Genomic DNA, 17,840 nt, shown 5'->3' on the forward strand with positions numbered 1-17,840 from the left:
TTTACGTGCTATAATTTTAAGGCATTCCATTTGCGCAATACACTCCTTGCGTTTATCGTCACATATTTTTAAATTCCCAATCGTTTAAATCCACCGTACACATGAATGACCGTCGTTCCAATACAATAGGGAGCTCATGTTTGCTTGCTCATAATATATGAAATCCCATGAAGCACGACGATTCAGCTAGTTTAATCGATTCTTTCGCTCAAAAATACTATTCAATATAATAGTAATTACTGATTATATCTTATAGAATATTTCTTCTCCAGTTTATTTGAAGAAGTACAGAGTATAGATTAGAAATCTGGATAATCATTAAATATCCAACATTCTGTTATTAATCATTATCTTCTATGATTTTATCTAAAAGAGTTATATATACTGTCATCGATCAAAATTATCGACGGATATATTTTTGTTCAAAGATAGAAAATAGAATTCACACATTAAAATATGATAAAAGAGAATCTTTATATGCATAAAAGATTATGATAAAAGATTATCATAAAAAAATTATATATAAAAGAAAAACCATAGTAAAAATTTCACAGTATAAATATTCTATATTAAGAAAAAAAGTTGTAAATACTTGTCTCATATTTTACTCATATTTAAGAGACTGCAACGTTTTCTAACAATATGTATGAAAAATGCAAGTCTTTAGATAATTACCAAATCGTTTACTCGAAAGCGTGACTAAGAGTGGCAAAAAAAAAATTGCACGCTACATATGGTTATTAATTTTCAAATTGTGAGCGCACTGACTCGTGGAGTATATAAAGATTTGTAGTCACGAAAAGTTGCACTTATAAAATTGTAATTTACCTTTGTCGACAATCTATCTATTACGCAAAAATTCATACCGTTATTCACGCGTTATTTGAAAATTATTAGTTTGCGTTATTATTAATTTTTAAGGAAATCTTTTTTCAGCAAAAGAGATTTCCGCAACTCTTTATTATTACATCTTTCGCGTTTTCTCTTTTCTTCATTTTTTTAAAGCTTCTTCAACAAATTCATTACAACTTTAATCCGAATAAATTTTGCTCCGACTATGTATCTTTTTTTTATATTCGATACACTAAAAAAAAACGATCTTGCAACCTCGACAAAAATTTTCTAGGTGTAAAAAATTAACTGAAACAGATAAAAATTATTAGCAAATACTGTGATACTACATATATATTTTATAACTGTACTATTAGTGTAATTTAGACAGAAAATTTATCCGCGATGCCTATCTTTAAGGCCTTGTCAAGGACAATTATATTTGTGATTAATATTTGGCAATGGGATCTAAATTTTCTAGAGGTATTGCTAGAATATTGCTGCCATAAATTCTACACGTGACAAACAATATTCTAACAGATACAAAAAGTAGCGATAAATTTTAATTGAGACATCTAGAAATCTATCTACATTAGCAAAATATTTTTTTGAGTGTTCGGAGAAAGAATCGCTCTGTTAAATTAATGAAGCATTTTTATTATAAAATTAATCGACAAGCTAAAGATAAAAATCTGGAATTATTTATTTAATTTCAGACACAGAAGTAATATGTAGAAAATTGTTATTGTGCGATAAATATTACAAAACTTTCTTGGCTTTCTACAAAAGTATCCATAGCTTTCGTTTCCAGTAATAAGTATAAACGTTATATCGATCTTCGAGAAATAGTTTTATTGACTGGAATCAAAGTTGGCCATGGATGCGGAGCCTGTATATGTGGTCGCTTTAGTTCCATCTAAAAATTATGCTGGTTGCGTCGCATCGCTCGTGGCATCGTTGCCAAACGGCGTCTTAAATTTTCCATAACCGAAAGAGCCAGTCCACTTCCCCTAATAGACAGGATTGCTTGTACGCCAAGTCCTGAGAATTGAATTCATCAATTCCAGCTCGTCTGCAATTTCATGATTTTAATTAAATTTAATATCGTTTTTAGAGATCTCGTTCTGAATATTTTTCGTCCGTGTCGTTTTTAGCTCGAAAAGTAGTCGAGTTCATTAAATGAAATGTTCTCCCTTTGTGAATAACTATATCAAAAAATTCCAAAATAAATGTTACAGATATTTTAATACATGTAAATCACGTTGCATTTAAATATAAATATTGAATGGAATCATAAATTTCTCATAATATAAAATAAATAAAAAGAAACATTTTTTTTGTAAACATTTTCTTGAATTGAATTTATTTATTTTGTTTGTTTTTGAACTCGAGATGCAGCTTAATTGAATTAAAATTATAACCAACAACAATAAAATTGCAAAAAGTAGATTCCCGTGATATTTTTACGTTTTGTATAACGCTATTGCATTTCATACACAGAGATTAAGTTGCAATGTAACGTACGAAGAAAGCATAGTACAGCAACTCTTACCGGCATCGATTTGTCTGCCAGTAAAATGATTCACAATAGCCGTCGACTCTGGGAATGACGGCTCAGCTTCCGGATGTTGTTGTTGCAGATCCTTGGCGCTAGATGAATTATAGACGTCTCTACTTCGGGAAAACGCTGCTCTGTTTCTTTCCCTTTTCATATTTTGTTTATTCCTGCGTAAACGTAACATGCGAACATTTATAATAACTGCGGTCGCGTAGCAATAATTCATTGTGATAAAATAAATTGGAAAATGTGGTCGATGGAAGATAAATATGTGCAATTGTAGTACACCGAAAACGAGGGTACACGATTATAAAAATGGGAATGCAATAAATCGAAACACGATCTTGATAACAATGTCGATCTCGATTCCTTTGAAATATGTCAACAAGGAAATTCTTCGTATTTGTCATCGGAGATAAATCACATTTTTTAAAATTCTTATTTCTGACGAATCAGATTTTAAGAAATATAGCGGGACATTATCATAAATACATTTAAAGCATATAAATATTAATAAAAATTTTTAAATATATTTAAATATATCAATATTCTGTATTTAAATTTAATGAGACATTATCATAAATATATTTAACACTTATAAATATTAATAAAAATTTTAAACCAAATATATTTAAAAATAACAATATTTAAATTTACGAGAGAATGTTTTTTTTCTTTTCTTTTTGATAATATTAAACGTGCTACTATCTTTTAGAAGAGATTAATTTCTGACGTCAAGTTGCTGACGCGTCGAGTTTTATTTCAAACTATTGAAAAAAGATTGTCATGTAGAATTAAGTATGTCTCGTACGTGCGATGGACCTTTAGAATCACGCCGAGATGTATTCGCACAAGTGAGAATCCTTGTGCTACGCTTATATATTACGCAGCGTGCGAATAACGGCGTCAATAGGTCAGAGGTACGATCGACGGGAGATCTGCGTAACGAGAGAGAGAGAGAGAGAGAGAGAGAGAGAGAGAGAGAGAGAGAGAGAAGGATAACCGCGTGTGCGTTCCTAAAAAAAAAAAAAAAAAGAAAGGAAGGAAGGAAAAACGGATAAATCGATTGACTAAATTAGCGCTGGCTAGTGGAACGAGGAGCGTTTAAATAGCGCATACAAAGTTGTAATTGCGTGCGAGAAGCGAGAGGAAGAGGGACAAGTTGGTGAATCTCGGCTCTTGATCTCTTCTTCGGTTATGATAATCGATCTCGCTCTGCGACTTATTGTTAACGAGGTGCATGTCATACATATGTATATGTATGTATTAACGACGTCTCTTCGTGAAGACATTGTCGTCTCGTAGTAAAGGAGCAAAGTTATCTCCTGGCGAAGGACTGGCGCGTTGCCAAGCACATTGCATGATTCGCCGTCTTTGTCGCACGTACTCCTTCTTGCATTCGGAGTTGTCGACCTATTCTATTCTGGCGGCGATCGTGTTGTCCTTTCGAGCGTAATGACGTTTGCAAACACAGCCTGCCAACCGAGAACCAAGCCGGCTATCTCACGACGGCGTTGACTTGCAGAGAATCGGAATATCGGAGGAATTATCTTGTCCCGTCTATCTTTCAATAAAGTCTTTGTAAAATGACGGATAAAAGACATTTTCGCGCGCAAAATCGAGAGAGATGACGAGAGGAATTAATAATAATAAAATAAACAATATATCTGGCAATATAATTTAAATTAAATATAAGTAAAATATAATATATATTATATAAATAATGTATAAATACTAATAATGCAAAGTATGATATTAAATAATATTAATTAATTAATTAATGACAGTATGATCAGTATGTATTATATACACACACTTGATGGTAAATATTGCTTAATTACATTATTCTGATTCCGATTTAAAAAGAAGTAATTAATATATACGATTCGAAATGTGTTACGTGAAGATTTACAATATAAACATGAAGAAGCAGCGTTTGGAAATTATATCGCGAGAAATTGCACGATTTCTCTCAGCAATATAATAATCTCTTTACGTGTCCTAATAAATCATAACGGGGACGGGCAATGAGTATATGGAAGTCAATAAAGTCAAGCATCACGGAAACACGACAGAAATTTATAGATTTGCAGCAGGCTGCGCACATTTCTACAACATCCCTTTAGTCCCTTAAGGTTTAATGTTAAAATTTACGATATTGTATGTCTCGCATCGCTCGTCGGATGATGGAAATCGTGGATGAAATAGTAAAATAAAAGAAAACCCGCGGCTGGGGCAAGAGAAAAGGCTTGCCCGAAGGTTCAATGAATTTTAACAGATGGAACGTTTATACCAGCCGATGATCGGGTCTCACCTGAACGCGCTCTCATTGATCGAGTACTCCGATTCTTTCGAGAAATTGCACATTCGACCGTCCAAGTGGATAATGTACGAGCAAGAGGCCACGGCCGCCTCGAATGACTCTCCAGCTGGAACAAATTTCATTGTCCTTTTTTTATACCGTACCAATTTTTCAAGCCTATGTCAAAACATTACATTTTTTAGACTATGCATGCCGAGTGGAAAATAACAGAGTTTGCCATTTTTTAAGAATTTTTACACTGTTATTAATTAATGCATACACTACTTTTTAATTATTTCATGATTTATATATATATATATATTTTTTTTTTTTAATCTATAATACTTAATATACATATGCGATACTTATATATATTTTGATAAAAAGTATAAGTTTTCTTTATATATGATTATCTCGATTATATCATTTATAGGTGACTTTACAAATCTTTCAGAGATTTTTTTCCTTTAAACTTTTCCTTCTTCCTATTGAATTATATTACCTACTAGGAGAAGAATATTTTCTACAATAGATTTTATACAAGAGTCAATTTTTCTTTCAATACCAGTCAATCCAAAATCGTTGTTCGATACATCCAGAGATAAGGTCTCGAGTGGCACACAACCAGAAGAAAGGACTCCTGCAAGCGCTATACCGGCTTCAGATCCTAATTCACAGCCGCTGATATTCAAAGATTCCAAAGTTTTATTTCTCACTAGAACTGCAATAAAAATGATAACTCGTCAAACAATATAGAGATTTCTTTATAATATATGATGAATAAATTTGACGATATTTTTGCAAGAGATATATAGCGACAAAAAAATTATAAAATAAATTATATAAAAATACACCTATCCTGAAAATAATCACTATTTATTAAATTCAGCAATAATTTTTGCAATATACGCAAAATCGTGTCGTGTTTAATATTTTCTGTCGAAGATATTTCTTTTTCCCTCTCCAGTTACATAATCTGAAAGCTTGTCAATCAAGTTTAACGTAATTACCAAGTTCTCTCTTTCTCTCGCTCAAAACTTAACATAAAAGTTTACATTTTGGAGTTTTCTTTATATAGATGTCAAATTCACGCTATAATTTTGATAAACAGAGCGCACGTGTATTGCACGTCCGGGAACATATCTCTTAGAAATTGCGGCACTGATTTTGCACTTGTAATGACAAGTGCTATTGCCCTTTCATACATTTTTATATGTAATGAGAGTTTCGGTCACGTTCCGCGTGCCATAACATGCGATCTGTATGCACGCGCATGCCGCGATTTGCTATTCAGTTTGCATTTATTTAAATAATTCAGCATGCCGCTTATACCACGCTTTCTTCACTCGCGGGTCGATTATGCTATGCTAATGTCTTCAGATTATATAGAATTCAGCTTTTTTTTTTTTTTTAAATCGGCAATAGCAGCACCGCGACCTTGTGCTGCAAGATTGTAGATAGACTCTCTTTTGGTCGTACAATCAAGGCAACTAAGCAATACGCGATATTTCAAAGTGAAATTCAAGATAAAGGTACTTTCTCCTTAATTTGATTTTTTCAGCGCTAAGCATTTTTTTTTTTTTTTTTTTTTTTTGTACGTAACATTTATTCGATCGTTCAGCCAAATTTCACAAAGATATCTTAAAAAAGACGCGTTACTTATTTTTAAAATTCTAAAAAAATTCGCTGACATTTGTTATCTGGAAATTATATTTGCAGAGAATGCAGAATATATAAATTTCGACATCCGATTTTATCATTCACCGTACATAAGGTATAATGGAAAATAATAGCTTTTCAAGAGATAGAAAGAGGATGGTGTCGGAATATGAGAAATTTCCCATTATTTGGCGAGAATGCAACGCATCCGTACACCAACGCCCAGGATAAAGCAGCACTACACGCAACATTAAATTTCAATTTACTTGGGCGAGCTTTATATTACCCAAGCACTAAATTCCGTTGAAAACAAATGGATAATCTCCGGAGTAGCGCTACGTTTTCAAAGAAACAAAAGAAGCAGCTATCGCGTTATATAATATATTATATTGTATAGTTTTAACAAAGAAACGAAGCAGTAAAGAATCGTTAAATCTAATCGCGAGTCTATTTACACTTTATTTCTCCCAGTAGAAAGATTATTTCATTAAAACGTAAATGATGAAATCGAATTGTTTATCGGAAATTGTATGTGCTAATTTATAACGGTATAGTTAAAAATTGAAAGATTGGAAAAGTTGAAATTTACACACTCTGAAAGTGTATTAAGTATCACGCATAAATATTTATCACGCATATATTTTATTAAAGATAGAAATCTGAAAGTCATGAAATTTATCTAAGAGTTTATAAGTTAAAGAATATAATCCGATAGTGAATTTTAATGTATTTGCGTTCACTAAGCTATTATATTCATGTACCCGACGGAAAAACTTTTTCAAGTTCTTTTTGAAATATTTGTTTAAAAACTCGTCGATCTTTTCATCTCGGACCTACTCTAGTTCACCAACTAGTTAGATTCTTTTTTTTATGCTTTATCCACGGGACGCTTTTTATCCAAAGTTTCGAGGCCACACAATTTTAATCGCGAAATTTTTTCTTTATCTCATATTCAGATTTGGGAAGAAAAATAACTAAAAAGAGTTTTTCTCTACCTTTTTCTTGATCCTAAAATTAAATGAGAAATATTAAATATTAACTTGCGGAGAGAATGAAATTATTTAATTATTAGCTTTATTACCAGCTTCTCAAGAAATAATAATATATTGGGTTGGTCAAAAAGTAATGTCGGATTTTTGCAGTATATGACGTTTTTATGTTTTTCAATGCAAAGCACTGTTTCTAAGTTATAAAATATATACACATTCTGAAAACACAACTGACACTTTAACGCGTAGTTTAAAAAAAATTATTACATTTAGTGAAATTTTCTTAATTAATCTTATTTTAAAAATGAGCAAGAAGGTATACTTTCGAGCAATTATGCTTTTTTTATTTTCTCAAGGAGAAAAACGCGATGTAAATTGCGATAAGAAATCATTTTTAATGTTTATACCGCATTTTTCCTTTATAGGAATAAAACATAATCGAACATTTTTTTTTAATTCACACGTTGACGTGTCAGCTTTCAGAATATATATATATATTTTTTTTAGTTTAATGCAATGCTTTGTATGGAAGAATACACACTGAAAAAAAAATTTACTTAATCTAAAAAAAATATTTAGTTCAATACGTTCAAACAAGTATTTATTTAAATTAAGCACAAATATATTTGAATTAGTGAAATATATTGTCTATTTTACTATTCAGCAATATATTTTATTGATTCAAATATGTTTTTGCTTAATTTAAATAAATACTTATTTGAACGTATTGAACTAAATATTTTTTTTAGATTAAATCATTTTTTTTTTCAGTGCAGAAACGTCATCTATTGCAAAAACCGACATTATACTTTTTGGCCAACCCAATACTTTTGCTTTTCAACAAAAACGTTGAATGCGAATTTCGCTCTCTTTTTCTCTCGAATATTCTGCATTGTCGCTTGATATCATCGACAAAATACGGCATTACGGAAACGCTTACGTGGACTTACGAGCGCATATGTGATCAGCTCCCTCGTCTTGCAGAGGATTCAGTCTGAGATCCAAATTTTTTAAAGCAGTCGAGCTTGTTTTCAATATTCCGTGAACGACGCCTGCCACTCCGATCGGCCCTATGTTGTTGTTCGTCAAATGCAGAGTTCTCAATTTCCGATGCATCGACAGAAATTCACCCACTGCATGCGCGCCGGTGTCCATCAACTTGCAATGCGACACATCCAGTTCTTCGATCTGTAACCGAGATAATTGAAACATGTAGTGTATTGTGTGTGAATTGTATATATATGCGGTGATTGAATTAAATGAAATTCGCTATAATATGGTGCATCGGAAAAAGAAATATTGCGATATACTTGTGATTATATCATTTTTTTCAAAATATTGTCTAGCAGTATAGACATTATCTAGATATTACCAGCCATAGTATCTAGTGACATTAGGGTAAACTCGGGTAAGATGGCCATAGTTTTTTAAAATGCAAAAAACGTACTTTTATTTTTTAAAATTACGTAATATTATCGAAATTAAAAGGAAAATATTTAATTGAAATTTTATATTATCATAATAGTACAACATAAGCGTTGGTCATCTTACCCAACTTTTAAGGAAAAGATGACCATAATGTTTATAAAAAAATAGTGAAAACGAAAATAAAAATTATAGGTCATATAAAATAATTTATATATCTTTATAATATGTCTAACGTCAATTACGATAGCTTAACTGCAATTTATTCGACGTTATAACAGTGGACAAATGAAAAACTTTGCACACAGAGAGAACGATTTGTTTGGATTTATTTATTTCATTCAAACAACATTATGTCATATGAAACATTATTTTTATTGACTGACAAAAGTATCATTTCGTTGAATTAAACGATATTATATGATACATGTTATTTTAAAAATCCAATAATTTATTAGTTTTTTGATCAATTTTATTAAATGTAAAGAAATTTTTCTCTCTGCGCAGGTAGTCAAAAGTAAAAATATGATATAAGATTCACAATATCGTTATTTCGAATAACGATATGCGCGTAAACTACTGTAAATATCGATTATCTTTGATAAAGACTAAAAAAGCGCATTATGTAGCGATTATTGAAAAAATTACAGCCTACGGCCATCATACCCTAGTTTACCCTATTTTTTTTCATTTTGTTGTCATGATGAAAAAATATTGAGATGGATAACATTCATGAATTTAACTCTCTCTTTTTTTTCACGAAAAATCTTGTATTTTTAAAATCTTTACTTGTGAGAGAGTAACACGATGCATAAAAAAAAATGATCCACTAACATTATCATTGGACGCCATTCCTTGAAGAATAGCGGCTATTCGGGGCCGATCCAAGTTGCTGCGGGTTAAACTAAATTTCTTCAATTTCGGGCTGGCTTTAATTCCCTCCCCCAAACTTATGCAGTCTTCCAGCGAGAATCTGTTTGAGCGATGAATCTCTTATCGATTGTAGCCTGAGCATGTCATCTTCTATTTCCCGCGTTCGCTAAACTTACTCGAAATCCCGCCACTCAAAACCGTCGTCCATGTATATCATACCAAAGTTGAGGTAAATTTCGGTGAGATGCGGCAATTGCAGCAGTATAATTGCCATGGGAATATGATGCACTATGTCCTCCTCTAAGACAGATTCGTCCTCCTCCGCGTTAACTCGCTTTATCTGTTTCCTGTAAATATAACAAAATAATGCAAATGCGATCCAATCAGCAATCAGTTTTTTATCGATGAATGTCTTTGGTCAATCAAAGCGCGAATAATAAACACATGATATAAATATTGCAAAGATTTAATGATTACATTAATTTTTTATTTCAAAATTCTTTTTAGCTGATTATTAAAAAATATCATGGGATGCTTTAAAATATTTACTGGAGCGATTAAAAAGTTTTAATTTCCTGAGATAACTCTTCATTTTATAATTCCACCGTTATGTGCTTATCATATATATCCCAAGTTTTTATATTAGTATGTCCGTACTTAATTAAACCCCAATGAGAACGGGTAGGAAGAAACAATATTTTTTAATACGGAGAAAAATATTTCACTTCCGGGACGTATTACGTAATAAATTCGCAACTTAATGTTCGGTGCGTATGCAAAAAATTAGTTCGAGTGTCGTTAGTCAATGATTTATTCGCGGGACAGTTAATGTATTAGAGTGAATCGGGGCTTTGATCAATATTGGACGATGGATTACGCTACACACATATGCATCGCGTATATAGAGGCATGGTGGCACGATAGTCGCAGTGAATAATTGAAGAACACGCACATGCCTGGCCATATTAACCGCTGCATATATATGATATAGATATATCGGATGTACTACATTGATACGAAATGGAATTTCATATAATAAATTTATACGTGCATTGAAAGAAGTAATAATACCAAAAGTTTACATGTATTAATTAATATAGCATATTAATTACATCTGCCACGAATAATATTTTGCGAAAGTATCTTTGGAAAAACTACTTTTTATTATTTAAAAAGGTTGCGAGAAATATATAAAAATTATTATAAAGAATATGTCTTTATTTATAAACGTTATTAATTATTATTTATTACTTTTTTTATTAATATTAATTTTTGTTCAACTTATTTGAATTGGAGAAAATATCATTTTTTCATTTTTTTAATGAAACGTTGCATCCAATATTTATATTATAATTGCATGAAATTATTAATTATGTCAATAATTTTGTTTGTTATTTAAAAATTAAGTTAAACTAAGAAACTACTTTTCTTTAAAATAATCAAAGATATTTTATAATTGTTTCTCAAAAGCGATTTCTTTCGTATATATTTCCTTTTGATATATATATATATAGTATCGTAAAAAACATTTTTATAACATATATTTCCCTTATAGTTGTTGACTTCGTCAAGAAGTATTAAAGGGAAAGAAATAAAATTCGGACAAGTTGCGATAAAAAAATCCATACTTCGCAATTCAAATGAAAGCGACGATAAATTTTATCAGGGGATTTACGGATCGCTCTAAAAAAGCAGCAGCTCGGTTTGAGAAAATTACTTTTCTTAAGATCTCTCGTGGCTTCTAATTAAATGAGACTGCGATCTCTTAGGCTAATTGTAAGATCCGTAGTGGTTGCTTTCACGAAACGATAACGCTTCTTTGACTCGCCACTTTGCTTATTAAAAATGCATACATTACGCGTTTTTAAAATTATCAATGCACCGCAAAGAGACGGATTGCAAAAAGATTCTCAGAGAAAAGTTCACGATTAATTTAAATTATTAGTTTTGTTAGTGTTATAGTCTTGAAAGCTTCGATGCGCGAATTTTAGAATTACGATATATTTCATATATTATCTTAGAAATTATCATCTTCAAAAGTATATATTTTAATATTTTAGTTGCAATTTTTTAAATTTCAATTTTGTTTTAATAGATTTATTAATAGAATCAAAATAATTATTGTTATATTTAATGTTGAAAGTATTAAAATGGTTATAAAAAGAGAAAAAAATAAATAAATGTTTACTATACACAAATCTCTATCATTTTATTTCAGAAATAAAATTTTTCCTAAGAAAAAAATGATGTGCAATGCATTTCCAGTGTAATAAAGCTTAGTCACACACGGAATAAAAATTACATTTGTTAAATTTTTTATAAAGCTCATATCACTGCACTTTTCCGCATTAATAATACGGGAATCCTGCGAAATTCGCGTGTGTGTAAAAAGTTAATTAATTTTTTTCTTTGAAAAGAATACGAGAGTACGAAACCATTTTACATGTTCTGTCCGAGATTAGTTTTGCAAGCGCGCTATCGCGGAATTCTTCCCCGTATTACATACCTATTCCAACTTCGTTACAGTAGCAATAAGAGACTATCTCTGTTCCGCCGACTCCACGACTGTAACTATGTACATTTAACTTTGTTATTTTTTAAATAGTACCCCTTTTCTCGGCAACTTTTTATAAATATGGTCTTATAGGGAAATGAAATAAAACTGAAATGAAGACAGCGAAGCGAACATTCTTCGTCTTCATAGAACGCTTCAAATATCATATCGCTCTTTTCTGAACACGTATACTCAAAATTTTACATTACATGTATAATCGCAAAATTAAAAAAATACAGCAAAAGATTCTACTTGCAAGACTTTTGTTTAATTTTCTAATATATTATTATTGATTTTAGATCTTTATACATATTATTAATATATGTATAATAATTATATACTTTTTAATTTATTTTAAGAATAATTATAATAATTATAATTTATATTATATATAATTATAAACATCCTATATCAAATATATTATATAATTAATATAATATATAATTGAGGATATATTTTCAGATTATTAGTAATTATGTTTGCACGTGCAGTGAAAAAAAATTTACTTAATCTAAAGAAAATATTTAGTTCAATACGTTCAAACAAGTATTTATTTAAATTAAGCAAAAATATATTTGAATTAGTAAAATATATTGTCTATTTTACTATTCAGCAATATATATTTTATTGATTCAAATATGTTTTTGCTTAATTTAAATAAATACCTATTTGAACGTATTGAAGTAAATATTTTTTTACATTAAATAATTTGTGTTTTCAGTGTGTAAAACTGTTATTACAATTTTTAATAAATTTTATCACGGCGAGATTATTAAGAAGAGAAGTATTTCGCTCACATACATATTCCCTTGTCGTAACTAGCATCTGAATCACTTTCTACTCTGTAAGTAAGCGCTTGTTAGCCGGCTTGTCTAGAATCAACTGTCACACATATCAGCTTGGCCGCGTGTTCTGTTGTAATTTCACGAAAATTTACCGCTCGGGATCTAAAACTGCTAAACGGCCACGGCAAATTGCTAGCGTTGTATATCCCGCTGCGTATAATTAGAATCCTTAACGCGTTAACAAGTTTATTTCGCTCGCGAGTCCGTCACGTTTTAGATTTTCATATAAACTCGGTGTAGTAAGCACAGATTCGCATGAATTCTTTTAATGGTCGCACAAGTATTTAATACCGATCATTTGATAACGGATCGGTATTGTAATCGTGATGGATCGAAATCTTTTTCCTTGACGAAGAACATCTTGAGGTATACAAATGGCTTTTAAAGTCACGCTATAATTCTATGGATAAAAAGAATACTTTGCCAAAATATTTCATTGAGGCATCTTGTATTTATGCATGTTAGTTCTGAGATTTTCCGTCCGACGTAGCGATGTAAAAAGTTTTCCAAGTGGAACGAAAGCGATGAGAACTCCAAACAGGGAACATGAGCAAGATTGAGTCTCTCTTTCGAAGGAAAACAAACGAATCAGTCGAAAATATGAATACACACAGTAGTAAACGAAGGTAGGTTACTGTGTCTGCCGTTGGGTAAAGTGATTGACAGTGTCAAAAGAGAGACAGGATAATCCATCTGATCTCTCATCTCTGCTTCTCGAGCCGGAACAAAAGACTTTTCGCATTTCCAAGAGCCAAAAAGAGATCAACGTGGAAATCACGTTGAAAGATAAGTTTTAAAGAGCTATACGAATCTTTTATGTCAAAAGTTAATACGTTCGATACACGTTTTACATTCGGCAATTTGAATAAAATTAAAAATAATTAAAGTAAAGATTTGTAAAATTAAAAATTTTTTTGATACAGTGATTATAAAAATTCATGAGAGGGAAAATTTTAATTTTACAAATCTTTACTTTAATTATTTTTAATTTTTTTTTTTTTTTTTTCAAATTCCTGAATATCGAATAAAATTTACAATTTTGAGATTAAATTATATATTCTACTTGGCAAATCTTTACTTTAGCTCACAAAATAATGATTAATTTTATGTTAAATTTATTAATTTTGAAATGTATCAACTTTTGACATAGAACCTCCTTAAATAGCTGCTGCTAATTCATGATAATGTCGCGACAACATTTTGATTCGAGTAAAGAGGAAGACTAATCGACGCCGATATATTCGTGATTTTCCAACGTGTGTCCGCGTGCGATTATAATTGGCCTCCTAGATACTCCGGCCAATTATAGAACCGACCGCCACGCTTTCGCGCGATATTTACACGCGGGAGTCCATCGCACTTCTCTGGATCTTCAAGTGCAAACACTTACAGTTTTAGCCGACAAACTGACCGGCTCTAATAATAATTTTCGGATGTTCTCGGCCGGGGGAAATACATGTAACTATGAATTTCGGCGCAACGTATATAAGCGCGATGAAAGATCCGCTCGCAAGATACTCTGGCGGGGTGTACAGACATCTCTGACTACTATTCGACACGATGATCCATAATAAAATACGGATTAATTTGTCATTAGTCAGTGTCAGCAAATGCAGATTAATTTTTCATCAGTGAGTCTCGGAGGAAATCATTTTTTCATACACCGATACTTTTTAGCAACATCGTCTGTTGAAAAGGTTTATGGTATCTGAATTTCGACTTTGAAGTTCTAATCAGGCAGAAGCTCTGCTTCGAGATATGAAATTTTTCATTCGCGTTAAATATATTGTAAAGCTTAAGATTTAACAAAATTTTAAATACAAGTTACATCGAATAAAATTAGAATGAGCAAAATTCTCTTTCTTGAAAATTATTCGAGATACATAAATGTCAGGCACAAAGATCCTGCGGAAAACCAAGTTTGTTTTCCGTTTGTCTTAACATTATCTCCTAACTATACAGTTGTTTTAGTTTATCTTGATTGTTTTCTCGCGCACAAGAATTAGTTGAGGATTCGGTAAATGAACTCGTCTTACTTGGTAGGCACGAGAGAACCAAGTCTTATGGCGTACACGTAGTCCTTGACAAGTGTCATTAGTTTCTCGCATTCCTCTCTTTGAGACTCGAAGTAACTCGCTTCCAAAGTTTCCAGATATTCGGCTAAGTGGCGTTCGCAATATAATCGACGCCATGAATCGCCATATTCTCCCGGATCGTTGTGTTCCCACCTGCGCTAATAGAGGAATTAAATACATACATGCGATCACTTAAACACATGTTTTTAATATCAATAAAAATATGACTTTTAAGCGTTTCTATAATATAGTTAAAACAATTAAAATTGTCTTATATACAATATTTTTACAAATAAATACTCCTTAATAAAAAATAAAGATATTTTAATAAAATAAATATCTTTCAAGATAATTAAAACTATAGAAATAAAAATGAGAGATTAAAGAAAGATTAAGATTATGCATTATTAAAAAATGTCAACCAAGCCTGAAGTGAAAGAGAGAAAGAAAGAGCGATTTAAGATAAGATCGAAACAAGATTAAGGTCAATTAATATCGAATAAAAAATCCACCGTCACGTAATAATTTCACGCGCTAATATTCGATTGTGCGAGAATTTTTCGCATAATCGCGCGAATTGACAGGCGTAATATCTCACCTGTCCTTGGCCGCGCGTTCCCAATAAAAGCCGTCCTCGATTCTCGTTATCGTCAACTCGAAGGGGAGATCTGTCGGCAGTGTTTCCAGCAACACGTCTCTGTCGACACACGTCGGTAGATTCTCCAGAACAGGATTATTCTTCCACGCCGAGACTACTGCGCGAAGCGCGAGTATCTTCAAATCGGGGATTACACCGTCGTCCCACGAGACGTCCTCCGCTTGCAGCGTTCTTCCTTGCTCCTGTGGCAGCAGCAACGTCTTCGGCGAGCACCTGCGAGCCATTTTTTTTTTTTTTTTTTTTTTTTTAGAATAAAAGATTGTATTGTTAAGGATGTTTAGTACCTATTTTTTAAAATATAGGAATTTAATAAAATTTGCACAGATTGTTCTGATACATGTTCAGAGACTTATAAAAAAAACCTAGAGTTGATTCACTGAAGCAATCAAAAGTTATAAGGATTTTAATTTGCAATGAATTTAGCCGTCGATATTATTATAAAGTTTAATTATTTTGTGGATCTAATTATAAGTAAAAGTATTAATATAATTATAAATATAATTATAATTATTTATATAAATAAGTATAAATATAATTATTTCTGTCCTTTTTAGCCGTTAAATTGATACGATTACAGATTTTCTATCTTATAAAAAACCTCCTGTGATCGTGTTGATTTAAGAGCTAAAATAGATAGAAATAATAATAGGAATTTATTCAAAATTTGCAAAAGTATAGTTTAAATATAGAGGAAATATTTGATCACATAATTTTGGTCAAGTACTGACTAGTTCAAAAGATATTGAATATAACTTTCTCAATTTCGTCCTATTATCCGAGATGACATATTATTTATTGTGAAAACGTGGCAATATAGCATTCAGCTGAGTCTTCTTTTGACATTTTAAATAATCTATCTGAATAAGCCTCTATATACAAACGTGTAAGTGAGAAGCGACTAGGCCTCACATGTCAATTTGCAATTTGACCAACTAATGAAAAATTACCATGTTGCCACATTTCTTTCTTCTCGGAGAAATGACAAATTATGAAATTTATCAAAGAAATAGTTAAAAATCTTCTATATTTTGTCATTATTCACTGTTATAATTTTTATTCTGACATTTTAAATTACTCTGTACGAGTAAATTCTTTTATTTTTATAATTCAAATTTTATGCTGCATTGTTGAAATCGAGATACCGTCAATGATAAAAGTTTCTCATTATAATTTAAGAGACACGAAAATTCTCCGAAAAAAAGCAACAAAAGTTCGAAAATACATTTCTACAATACACTCTAGCTATGAATAAATAATAAGATTTTATGCAATCTTTATAATAATCATATATTAAGATATATGACAAAAGTATATATTCGTCAATTTCGACTACTTTTTAGCTCCGATTATGCTAAACATTTTTAAATGAATACATTATCCTATTCGTATAATGAATATTTATTTTAAAGTTTGGTTTAATATTTAAATAGATGATCGCGATAATATACATACCTATCGTATATGTTACAAGATTATCTTGTCAAAAAAATTTCATATTATTTTAGAAACTTCAAATTTTGTTATAAAGAAAAATCTCATATACGCGAAGAGATGAAACATATATTATGTGAGGAGAAAATGATAAGGGACGATAACGCGAGCGGAGAACTCTCTCTCTCTCTCTCGTTTATTCTATTCTACTTTATTTTACCTGTAAGCGGCTATAACGTTCTTCGATATCCTGTGCGGAATCCTCATTGTTCATATTCGTCTCTGCAGAAAAAAAAAAAAGAAAAAATGAGAAGTATAAATAGCTTTACTACTTTACTACTTTACGAAATATCTTTATAAATGATTAATGATACGTGCACACGCGCTGTGTATCGTATGTGTACCCTTTCAAGTCACACACAAAATATCGCCGCTTGTGTCCGAGTAAATGGTTGCTCCCGTAAAATGTATAGAGTGTCGCTTAATCCCACTCCGATAAAACGCTCGCGAAACTGAGTACGATCATTTTTCACGATCTTTTCTTCCTCTTATTCCAGGAGTGTCCCGAGGGAGTGGTGCACGAGGACTCGTTCAAGGACATTTACGCGAAATTCTTCCCGCACGGCAGTGAGTTCCAATT

At 31.3% G+C, this 17,840-nt stretch overlaps 2 protein-coding genes across 8 annotated transcripts in view; one reads left to right on the plus strand and one right to left on the minus strand.

The window, feature by feature from the left end:
• LOC140668955 (A-type potassium channel modulatory protein KCNIP1) overlaps nt 1-17,840 on the plus strand; it is a 51,875-nt gene that overhangs the window by 27,496 nt on the left and 6,539 nt on the right. For all 7 annotated transcript variants that reach the window (XM_072898307.1, XM_072898306.1, XM_072898305.1 and 4 more), the window contains one exon: nt 17,758-17,827. In XM_072898307.1, coding sequence (XP_072754408.1) covers nt 17,758-17,827 — 70 coding nt within the window. The remainder of the gene's footprint in view (nt 1-17,757; nt 17,828-17,840) is intronic.
• LOC140668954 (dynein regulatory complex subunit 5) lies at nt 1,713-17,761 on the minus strand. Its single transcript, XM_072898304.1, has 10 exons — nt 17,421-17,761; nt 15,710-15,982; nt 15,073-15,264; nt 9,814-9,984; nt 9,599-9,737; nt 8,290-8,527; nt 5,257-5,412; nt 4,704-4,818; nt 2,384-2,556; nt 1,713-1,903 (listed from the first exon to the last, which is right to left on the minus strand). Exons 1-10 carry the CDS (start codon nt 17,465-17,467, stop codon nt 1,842-1,844), a joined length of 1,566 nt encoding a protein of 521 aa, XP_072754405.1. The 5' UTR covers nt 17,468-17,761; the 3' UTR covers nt 1,713-1,841.

The sequence above is a fragment of the Anoplolepis gracilipes genome, chromosome 8, assembly GCF_047496725.1.
Source record: "Anoplolepis gracilipes chromosome 8, ASM4749672v1, whole genome shotgun sequence".
In the NCBI taxonomy this organism is placed as follows: domain Eukaryota; kingdom Metazoa; phylum Arthropoda; class Insecta; order Hymenoptera; family Formicidae; genus Anoplolepis; species Anoplolepis gracilipes.

Bases quoted from the DNA above. Each gene is read 5' to 3' on its own strand.
- LOC140668954 (XM_072898304.1), bottom strand. From the start codon at position 17,467: ATGAGGATTCCGCACAGGATATCGAAGAACGTTATAGCCGCTTACAG. The intron at 15,265-15,709 runs GTGAGATATTAC...CTATTAGCGCAG, and splicing joins GAACGCGCGGCCAAGGACAG to GTGGGAACACAACGATCCGG. The intron at 2,557-4,703 runs GTGAGACCCGAT...ACGTTTACGCAG, and splicing joins ATCAATGAGAGCGCGTTCAG to GAATAAACAAAATATGAAAA.